Source organism: Lactuca saligna, chromosome 6 (assembly GCF_052625555.1).
Source record: "Lactuca saligna cultivar CGN05327 chromosome 6, ASM5262555v1, whole genome shotgun sequence".
Classification (NCBI taxonomy): Eukaryota; Viridiplantae; Streptophyta; class Magnoliopsida; order Asterales; family Asteraceae; genus Lactuca; species Lactuca saligna.
The window spans coordinates 73273738-73284987 of NC_136422.1; the positions used below are offsets into that span (position 1 = coordinate 73273738).

General features: G+C 36.5%; 2 protein-coding genes across 2 annotated transcripts; both read right to left on the reverse strand.

Moving 5' to 3' along the window:
- Positions 1-1745: 1745 nt before the first annotated feature.
- LOC144999798 (uncharacterized) lies at positions 1746-5089 on the reverse strand. Its single transcript, XM_078958956.1, has 4 exons — positions 3913-5089; positions 3444-3800; positions 2475-2793; positions 1746-2399 (listed from the first exon to the last, which is right to left on the reverse strand). Exon 1 carries the CDS (start codon positions 4756-4758, stop codon positions 4006-4008), a length of 753 nt encoding a protein of 250 aa, XP_078815082.1. The 5' UTR covers positions 4759-5089; the 3' UTR covers positions 1746-2399; positions 2475-2793; positions 3444-3800; positions 3913-4005.
- A 636-nt stretch (positions 5090-5725) lies between these two features.
- Positions 5726-7814, reverse strand: EXLB1 (expansin-like B1). The gene is made up of 4 exons (XM_078961354.1): positions 7600-7814; positions 7390-7496; positions 6296-6607; positions 5726-6134 (listed from the first exon to the last, which is right to left on the reverse strand). The coding sequence occupies exons 1-4, from the start codon at positions 7739-7741 to the stop codon at positions 5925-5927; spliced, it is 771 nt and encodes a 256-aa protein (XP_078817480.1). The 5' UTR covers positions 7742-7814; the 3' UTR covers positions 5726-5924.
- Between the last annotated feature and the right edge of the window lie 3436 nt (positions 7815-11250).

The following is an 11250-nucleotide window of genomic DNA, read 5'->3' on the forward strand; positions in this document are numbered from 1 at the left end:
CATTCATTCATTCCTAAGGATCATCCTAAGGAAACAACATGAAGTCCATTGTTGCCAATGACATATTGGTCAAGCGCAGCTGCTAATATTGTCACTTAGGCTCAGCTGCCAGAATTAGGACATTTTCTATGAGGCGCTTCTGCCGGTATTGACCTTTAAACACTACTGTCATGGTCATAAGGCTCCCTATTAGGCGCAGCTGCCGATATTATCCTTAGAGCGCAGCTGCTAGGATGTTTACCGTAGATCTAAATCATCTACGGGTTGTGGCGCAGCTGCCAGTGCTCATCTATAGGGTACTAGGTCCACTGCTGCCAATGCATACCTATAGGGCACTAGGTCTGTACTAGTAATGTTCCTCTATTTCAGCTTTTATCCATCATCATTCATCTACCCATGTTTTACCCAACATATTTTGTAGATATAAAATACTTTATACAGTTTACATCATTTAAAACATGTATAAAAATCTTTCACCAGCATAGATAACAAGTATTCAGACAATATGCACACATAACACGTAATTTATATTAAAATACTTCATATCTATGTGTAAGATGAAAGGGACCATGCACTCACAACACGTAAATTATATAATAAATACTTCATATCTATGTGTAAGATGAAAGGGACCATGCACTTACAACACGTAAATTATATAATAAATACTTCATATCTATGTGTAAGATGAAATGGACCATGCACTCACGTGAGAAGGTGGTAACTTGGTACTCGGACAACGCTTCGTTTACTTTAAAATAATTTCCTTCGACGAAACAACGGGTTTTATAGAAAATCAGACTTTGCTTGGAGCAGCGTTTCCGAGCCGAAAAGCTCTTCTTCTCGGAGCCGTCGAGCACTCCGGGGCTTCCGCCTCGTGCTAGGGAGGTTCCCTAGGCTTTTCGGGGCTAGAGAGAGGTTCTAGAGAGAGAGAGTAAAGAGAAGAAAGAATGGGAAAGGTGTGAAGAAAATGAGGGTGGGAGAGGTGGTATTTATAGGGTGAAAATGGCTGAACTTGGTGCCACATGTCACCATCTAGTGGCAAGACTTGGGGAGAAAGCAATGGCCAAGATTGTGCCACATCACCCATTTTCGCACAGCACACTTCCGACTTCTAAAATCCGTAACTTTCACATACGACCTCCGTTTTTGACGTTCTTTATATCCACGCGTAGGTAAAAATAATATCTACAACTTTCATTTTGACTCCGTCGGCTAATTTTTGACCGATCTTAAATTTAACAGTACGAGACGTTTAGACTGTTAAATGACCGCGAAGAATTCGTAACTCCTTCATACCGACTCCGTTTTCGTCTGTCTTTTTACCGTTGAGTTCCTATTAATGAGATCTTGAACTCTCATTTAGGTCACGTAAGCCAAAAACCGCTCGAACTAAAATTCGAGTTTCGGGCCGTGCACTGCTAAGCCGAATCTTAGAAAAATCATAACTTTTTCATACGAAGTCAGATTTGGGTGTTCTTTTTATCGATGCTCTTAGTTTAACATATTCTACGACTTTTGTTTAGATTGCTAAGGATAAATCTCGCTCTATCGTAAATTCACTATTTACGCTTTTCGGTGCCATGTCGGTTTTGCCGTAAAACTTCGACGGGCCATAACTTCTTCGTTATAACTCGGATTTCGGCGTTCTTTATATGTACGGAAACCTTGTGACATATTCTACAATTTCGTTAAGATTATTTATTCTAAATAATCTTTTGTCGAAAAGTCATTTTCGACCCCTATTGCCTCTAAATTGACTAGCCCGGATCTACGGGCGTTACATCAAACAATGAACCAGAACATACTAAAATCAAACAATAAACCATGACATACTAAAGTCAACCAACTAATCCAAACTTTCTTCCTGCATTTGTTACCCACGACTCACAAGTTGACAAGTTAAGGCGGAACCAAATTTTCCTATTGCTAGCACTTTCAGCAAATAACATAAGAGCAGTGGTGTATTTCGGATCATATTCTCCCCACTCCTAACTTGTCAACCTTGCCATACAAGCATCCATCTCCTTGTCAAGATTATTTGCTTCCGTGAATGCTCGTGCAACCTTGATAATTTCTTTTCCAACTTCTTTCAACTCATCATCAAGTGTGGTTTCTTTAGGACCATTTCGCTTGCCCCCCTTGTTTTTTGTCCGCCAAGATGATTCCTCACTAGTAGGTTGAGGTACGGTTGAGCTTGGGGTATCTGGATGAGGTGTTGGCTCTTCCATCTCTGTATCCTCAAAATCATGTGTACTGAAGGTTTCATTGGGATGAGGTAATGTCGAAGATGACCCCCAACTGTGAACATCGGTCGAGGTCGCCCCATCAAATAGTTGGGTACAAAGATTAGGGCAAAGGAGGGGTGCATTTCTCAGCTTATCTACATACTTGTTTAGCTGTTTGAAAATTTAATAAATATTGTTAAAGTAGTAAAAAAAATAATCTAATTTAAAAAATATGTATATATATACCTTCGCTTCCGCTTCCCATTCTTCATTAGTCATGTTAAAAGAATTTGTTACAGGATTGTAAATATTTCCTGTTTTGTTTTTAAGTTTTAACCACACTGCATACTTTACTTTTAAATAGTCGTATCGGTTTTTCATTTGTTTTTTGTCGACAACAAAATTATGATCTGTTTTCAATTTCTCCGCGACCACAACCCATGAGCTTGCTTTTAGGCCACTACCCTTCCGGCCATTACTTGTTAATTCTTGTATACACGCTTCCAAAAAAGTTTTGTCCACAATTCCGACTTCCAACTAACCCTAGTTCTTTTATCCGTCATGTCTATTGTAAAAAAGAAAAAAAAAGTAACTAAATCATTCACATAACACACATTCTCAAATAAATCATCCACATAACACATGTTTACAAATAAATCAAGCAAAATTGTGATTTCATCATATTTTCAATAACATAAAACAATCTTTTATAAACAAAAAAACATAAATGTGATTTCCTCATACAAAATAAATTTTGTTCTCATAAGCATATAATAATCTTTTATAAACAAAAAAACACATTATGAATTGATTTTATAAGCATACAACAATCTTTAACAATCTTTTATAAACAAAAACACATAAATGTGATTTCATCATATTTTCAACAACATAAAACACTCTTTTATAAACAAGAACACATACATGTGATTTCATCATACAAAATAAATTTTGATCTCATAAGCATATAACAATCTTTAATTTCTGATTTCACACAAGAATGTACAAACATATTCAAACATTAGTTCATCTGATGAGTTCATGTCAATTTATTTTTATGGTAATCCTTCAATCTAATTGAATCCAAGAATAATTAAATAAGTAATTTCAACTTTGATTTCAGCATGTAATCAGTAATTTGACAACAAACATCAAAGGATTTTTGATTTCAAGAAGCAAAAGCCAAAACAGGAAAAAAAAAACGCAGAAACTTACCCGTCCTCACCGGCGCTGTGTGGTCTTCGCCGGAGAAGGTGGCGCAGATGGTTGTAGTCGACGTGCGATGGAGGGCGAAGAGCTGTTGGGTATCGATTTCTATCTTCAATTTTGGCGAGAGAAGGGTGAGGCGAGAAAGGGCACAAATCGATGGAAGCGCTGATCTAGTTAGGAGGGTATTTTGGACGGACCGAGTAAGTAGAATGGATTGGAATGGGCTGACCGAATCAGTTAATATATGATATTATCAAACATCTGACTGTTGACCGGGGTCAGCAGTCAGCACTGACCGGACCCGGTAAGTTGAAATCAAACAAGCCCTAAATGTATATGGGACCCCTCCGAACATCCTTATTTCTACACAAAATTTTCACAATACCCATATTTATATAATTACATTTCCAAATACTCATATTTTAGCAGAAAAAAACGAAGTTCAAGCTTACATTTGACAAATAAAAGTAATTACCTGATGTACAAACCTATCGTAAGGCATCACCAGGCAAAAAACACATCAACCATTAAAAAGTAAGTTACCATCTTTTGAAATGTAGGTTTGAGTTTAATCTTGAAGACAACCTTCCGGTGGCCACCACCTCGGACGATGGAAAATCAAGCCCCGCCGCATTGCAGTCTCCAGAAAATCATCATCTTTATCAGTATCACCGCCGGCCTCAACTTTTGCCTCCCGCTTCAGTATTTTGCAAGCACGATTCAGGGTATCTATAAATACGTCATGCTTTTTCTCTGTCTCAATTGAAATTGAAAATGGCAATCGTCCTTTTCCTTTGGGATACACATTGTGGTCGTCTATTTTGTTTAAGCTTTTATTAACTTCTGTATAGCTCATACTCACCTCTTGTTCTCTCATGGGCATTTCTACAAACACTTTAGGTGCGTCTTCCACAACCCAATTTTTAGCAGCATTACTTTCCTCCGCTTCAATCTGTCCAGTGTCATTCACATCAACCATCAGTATGTTGTTATCTTTATATTCAAGAGACCTAGATCTGTTTTCCAAAAACTCTAGATTATCCGAGTCGTTCGTTATGTCAATCGTCCGTTTTTTCTTTCTGTCAAAAGTATCTTCGACCACCATCCTCTGTTCGTCTTGAACTCCGCTGCTTTCCACTTCCCCATCAAGAGATGCAGTCTTTGTCGTTGCCGCCGGCACCTGACCGTCGTTGCTGGAGTTCTGAGAAGAAAATTGATGTTCTGGAGGAGTTTGGTAATCATCAGAGCTTTCCGGCACAGAGACCATTATTATTCCGGTGGCCTGTTCAGATGCCTCCTCCGATGACGATGACGATTGCATGCCGCCTGAAAAGTGAAACCACCTCTGATTTGCGTGCGAAATTAACGGCAAGACTGAAACCTCTCCATCTGTGACTCCATGGGTTAACTGTTAAGGATGATAAGTGAAACAACAATCTGCTCGACGTCGCCGGCCTTCTCCCTATTAGCTTCCAAACAATCGCTTCCAACCGCGCTATGTTCGTTCCTTGTTTTCAATAGTAGTTTTTCCCGCCAAGTCTCTCGTGTTTCCCGCTTTTAATAGTTATTAAAAAACTAAATAATGGCAAATGGTAATCATTAGTTGTTCTCCAAATGTAACACAGTATTTTACTGTCAAGTTATTTGTTATTAAGGCATTCTCCATTAAAAATCTACCAATTTCAGAGATGGGGTAACTGCTTTAAAAGGTATCAGGTTACCTATTGCCATCGTTTGAGAAGATTTTTTAAACTACAATGTTGATAAACCCCATTGAGGTAACCCAATGGGGCCCAGGTCTCTATTTAATATTATGATATTTATATAGCATTGACAGGGAATCTTTTTGTTAGTGCTCCACCCATATTGTTGTTAGTAGTGGGGGAACCACCTTTGTGGTCGGCTAGAGTGACGTGGCACCTTTATGCAGGTAGCTAATCATTTTGTTTTGGAGAGCCCCTTTCCTCGCTAATGATTGAGATTATCAATTGCTAAGCATTTACTTAGTCTCACATTTTCTAGAAACGGGTTTTACAGGAAATCAGCAAGAATATAGAGCATTTTATCAAGGAGGGGTATTTTGGGTATTATGTTAATTAGTTTGTTGCAACTTGCAACGGTGCGTATAAGAGGGTAGAGGGTATGTGCATATCATGATTTATCTTTTGAAGAGTGGCTTCTCGAATTTACGAAGCTATCTCTGTTATTTAAATTATATCCATATTTTTCTTATTTCTTCCTTAAATATGAAACAAAATGCAGAGTATGAAACAACCAACAACATCACGAAACAAAATGCCGAGTATCATTTATTCAAGCATGACAGTTATCAGAAATAACTTATCTCAACACTCAACTACACATTAAATCGACATATAAGATTAACCACACAATTAACAAAGCAAAACACGTGTTATTTGCTAGCTTATCTATATATACACATATAGATATTGCATCATGAATCATGATGATGGAGATTGACTTGACTTAATCAAGCTGTATAGAAGTGTCATAAGCAGCCCCAACCTTCCACGCGCTAGGAATCAAATTCTTAAGCTGGACCCACTTTGAACCAGAACTCCCTGTCACTTGGATCCTTACGTTTATGGCTCCCTCTGGTTGTCCCCTTGGTGGGTTAGGCATGTCCCACACTGCTCCATATGCCCTTCTCATACACACCCATTCCTGGCAATCCTCCTGAACCCATAAAAACGATAACTCAATTATAGCAATGTATATTTATTCATTAATCACATACATTTTGATTTTTCTTTTTCTTCCTAATAAAAAAAAAAAAAAAAACTATAATTGGTAAGAATTTCCAAAGTACGATGCCATAAGTTAAATAAAGCTTTTACCTGCCATATTTCAACGGCTGTGATTTCACTGACACCTGCTTGGTATATAGCGATGAGAGAAAGGTAGTCAGGGAATCTACTGTGCTCATGAACTTTGAACATGAGATTATAGCCAGAATACTGGCAAGGAATCCTCTTGTATTCAACATCAACCACTCCATATGAGAATAATGCTTCTGCTAGTCCTGGAAGAGCGAGTTTGTTGTAGGCACGGGTACTCAGGATGAAGTCCGTGTTGTCTCCTTCACCGTGGTCTGTCACCACCACTTTCACCCCGTTTTCACTGCAATGCTTTGGAGACTTGCAACGAACCTGAAAAGTGAATGTATCATGGCTTTACTTTTCATTGCAAACATATCAATAAATTAACCCCTAGCTACTTTTTGTAAAAATGAACATGTTTGAACAAAAAGTGGCAACGAATTTACGACGTTTCTGTAATCGGTCGTTAATTCTTGCATACTATATGATGTTTTCTTGGTTTTGAAATTTTGTTTTCAACTAAAACTTTCAAAGGAAAATGGTTCAAAGTTTTAATAATTTTGATGGTTTTGAAGATTTTTCATCTCCACATATATGGGAAATGCATTTTCCAAAGCCACTATGGTACTCATAGAGACTATACTTTTGGGAGAACACTAATGCTTGTTGATGTCACTTTCATGTGTTTACAGATCATGGTTTGTCTTTTTTTAAAAGCCTTTTAGGCATTTTTTTTGTTAGGCTTTTTTGGTTGCATATGACAGGTATGCATTAAACTAGGACCGAAAAGTGTCGATTTTTGTCCTATGCAACAATGATGGGACAAAATTTTGGAGATATTTTTCTTTGACGAAGATGAGAAGGGTATTTACGTCTTTTTCTTACGTCTTTTTCACACACGAGTGATGAAAAGGGTGAGTCGTAGACCCACCTTGTCCAAATTGGAATTCTTTTTTATCTCATTGACATCGGTTACAATTTCACGTATACACATGATGTATATGTTAAACACAATACAAGAATTGTCACTTGTGTATCAAAGGGGGCTTCACATAGCATGCAGTCGTGCAACAACATGTCTAACCAAAAAAATGAGAGTGTTTTTGCCTTACCTGATAGCATGCTCCACAACCAGTGCCATTCTTGAAGAGCCTAGAGACGCCACTCACCTCACCACCATTGATGGTGCTTCCATAAGCTTTATACCCACAAGCACCAGCTGATACATTATGATTGTTTCGGTTAGAATAAAAATACTGTTTTAATAAATAATAAATAAAAAAGAGAAAGGAGAAAGGAGAAAGGAGAAAGTATTTATTTACTTGGAGTCCCTAAGCAATCCGGACTACCGTAATAAGTTGCCCTAGAGGAGACATAATAGTCTTGACTGAAGCAAAGTGAAGGCAGAAGAAGGATAAAAATGAGACACATAAGAGAGAAACAGTTGTCTAGTGTTAAACCCATGTCTTATGAGTTTTCTTTTCCCACAGAAAGTGACAAAGTCTGTGATCAGATACTAGAAGTGGGTGTGAAGAAACGATATTTATAGATGAGATCATGAGGATGGGACTTAGGTAAATCTCCACTTAAGAAACTATTGAAATGGCCAAGTGGGAATTAAGATTGGATCAACACCAAAGAGAGAGAGAAAGAGACCAAATTTACTTTTATATCTTTATGGTTAGGTGAAGTCCATCTGAAAGAGAACCTACGCGTAGGGAATAGATGCAACTTGAACTTGGTTCGGAGAATCTATGGGCGAATGAGTAAAGTATATTGATGTTGTTTCGCTTTATGTACTAAAAGAATCTGAAAAAAGAAAAACGTTTTTCTTCCAGCAACCTTTATTGACCCATATAGCACAAAATCCACAATGACCTCGATCCACATTAGAAGTAAAACTCCGACACTACTGCAGAATGAGACTCGAACCCTCACTTGTTTTAAAAAGACATCATCTCGTAACAAACTGTGCTACACTGTGGGGGCATGCCATATGTATCTTATGTTTTAAGTCGATGTTATGCTCTTCTGAGCACATATCCATGTCATAAAACAACATTTTCAAAAAACTCAAAAGAAATTGTTGCATATCCCAGCTCACTCGTTTGCTCCTTTCCATAATCTTGTTTCTCTAGTTCATTTTGGTTGTGTTTGTTACACGAGATAATACTTTATGGGATGAGACAAGATCCTATTGCAAACGTTTTCTAGGGTTATTTTCGATGAGGTAATTGTTAGTGATTAGGATTTAGCCCCAATTTCTTTAGGTTTAGATTAGGTCTCTTATATATTCCTATTTATATGAGTTTTAACCTCAGTATTTATGAATGAAGCATTCTATTATATAACATGGTATCAGAGATCTAGGTTAAAATTCTACGGATGACCACAATCCGCTACCACCACCCTCCACATCCGACGACATGCTCTCATAGTTGTCAGAGGTGCTGGCCAAGAGAAAAGCAGCGAGAAAGAACGAGGGCTCAAGCTGCGGCAGACGGAGCCTATTCCGACCGACTCGGAAAATAGATTTGAAGAAGAGGCAAGTTGAGGAGAAGACAGAAAGCTTAGAGGCAGGAGCCATCTTACGAAGAGACATAAGCAAACGAGACAGTAGAAGAAACCGATATAAGAGTTCTAGTTTGGTGTCGACGACTGTTTTATTATTTAGAAGGAGAAAAAAAAAAAACAAACGAAGGGAATATGAAACATAATGAAGATAAAAGGGGCGGAGCTACCATCGTTAAAGCACTACCATCGTCGATGTTGTTGTGTTCAGGGGCGGAGCTAGAATTTGTCGATAAAAGGGGCTTACATATATTGGAAAGAAAACATATCAAAAAACACAATAGTCTTTAAAATTGAAAGAGGTATTAATAAAGAAAAAACAGGAATTAAGTCCATCTAACAAGAATCTATCTTAAATTTAAAATGGTTTTTTTAGGATTCAAAATTAATTAGTTTTTCCATATTATTTTTTTTATCACACTGTGAACATGTATTATGAACATATTCATAATATTATCATTAACAAGATGTGGTTGTGGGTCAAGAATATTTCCTTTTGGTTGGAAAAAAATAATTGATAGTTTTTTTTTTTCATGATTTACCTTATAACTACAAGAAATTAAGAAAACAATCATTAATAATATCATTAATTATAAATTATATTGCTAAAAAAACATTTACCATAAATTACATAAAAGATAAATATTAATCATAACTATTAAGAATTTGAAATTATATTTTCTTGAATATGAACCGAATGCCGATTGTAATTGTCGTTGCCGAGTTGCTGATGTATCTTTTTAACTGTTTGTGTTTTTATTATTGTTAATTTTTTAATTTTTTTTTTATTTTTACAATTTATGTGTTATTTATTATGTGTAAATCATAATTGTCCAGTAAAAAGTTGAGGAAATTGGGCTTTGGCGGGGACATTTTTATTTTGCGCCTACATGATAGCGTTTTTATTTGGGAAAATAACTTTTGAGAGTAATTAACTGTTGCGTTTGTATTCATTTGGTTCCTTTCCTTTTTTTTTTTTTTTTTTTTTTTTTTTTTTTTTTTGTATTCAATATACCATCGAACTTGTTGTTTGTGTTCACCATAACCCTTTTGACCGGATTTTGACCTGTGATAGCCGGTCAAAGGGTTATGGTGAACACAAACAACAAGTTCGATGGTATATTGAGTACAAAAAAGGAAAGAAACAAAATGAGAACAAACTCAACAGTTGGTTACCCTCCTGAGTCATTTTCCCTTTACTTATTTACAGCAAATCCCACGTCAACTCCTACTGATATTAATGACTTTATGAGATTCATTCTTACTTCTCTTCAAAACATAACCCACGAAAGAGCACTATTCATACATGTACAACTTTGTAATGCACTTGCATATTTATTAGGGGAATCTTGACTAAGCAGGCGCATTTCATGATTGCATTTACATTTCCAATCGAATGATTTATCGTATCATGGATTCTAGACAAGTTTACAAACGAGTGGAATCACAAGTGTTGTGATTTTTGAGTTTACTTAGCTTTAAGATCGAATTCATGGGATGTGATACAATATCAATATGTACAATATCATGCTGCTTTTGCAGACACATCACCATAATATACCTTGATGTAAACGTTTTTGCTGATAAATATACCTCTCATACACAATCATATCCTTTTGAAGAGAGGTGTTGACAGCTAACCACAGTAAGCATAGCATAGGCCATGTTTTAACGAAGTTACCCCTCTAAAACGCTCTTCATATACGTTATAGTCAAAGAAGGTTGCAGTCTTTGATAATTTTGCAACTTTAATTTCATTTAACTTTTCGAGGAAAATGACTCAGGAGGATAACCAACTGTTGAGTTTGTTATCATTTGGTCCCTTTCCTTTTTCTTGTACTCAATATACCATCGAACTTGTTGTTTATGTTCACCATAACCCTTTGAACGACTATCACAGGTCAAAACCCAGTCAAAAGGGTTATGATGAACACAAACAACAAGTTCAATGATATATTGAATACAAAAAAAGGAAAGGGACCAAATGAGTACAAACGTAAAAGTTAATTACCCTCAAGAATCATTTTCCCTATTTATTTTGAACTTAAAAGTTGTGGTTTTATGAACAATAGGCTAATAGTATATTTAAAAAAATTAAGAGATTAGGGGGGGTTGCACACCTGCATGTCCCCCTATTGTCTCCGCCCATGGTTGTCTTCATTTATGTTATGTTTTATGTTTTTGTTTTTCCAATTTAATTGTCCCTTCCAATAAAGTCCCGGGGGATGTTAGTGATTAGTGTTTAGATTAGGTCTTTTATGTATGATGTATCCCTATTTATATGAGGTTTAACCTCGGTATTTATCAATTATCCATTAAGCCTATTATATAACATTAGTGACAAGACAACTTACATATTATGCACATACAAAAGATCAAGAGTGACTCATGTCTCACCTTCA

What these genes read in the sequence shown, in the direction of transcription:
- LOC144999798 (XM_078958956.1), bottom strand. Translation starts at nt 4,758, where the DNA reads ATGCAATCGTCATCGTCATCGGAGGAGGCATCTGAACAGGCCACCGGA.
- EXLB1 (XM_078961354.1), bottom strand. Translation starts at nt 7,741, where the DNA reads ATGGGTTTAACACTAGACAACTGTTTCTCTCTTATGTGTCTCATTTTT. An exon ending in GTTGTGGAGCATGCTATCAG is followed by an intron (nt 6,608 to 7,389) that starts GTAAGGCAAAAA and finishes TTCACTTTTCAG; the next exon opens with GTTCGTTGCAAGTCTCCAAA. An exon ending in CAGCCGTTGAAATATGGCAG is followed by an intron (nt 6,135 to 6,295) that starts GTAAAAGCTTTA and finishes TTATGGGTTCAG; the next exon opens with GAGGATTGCCAGGAATGGGT.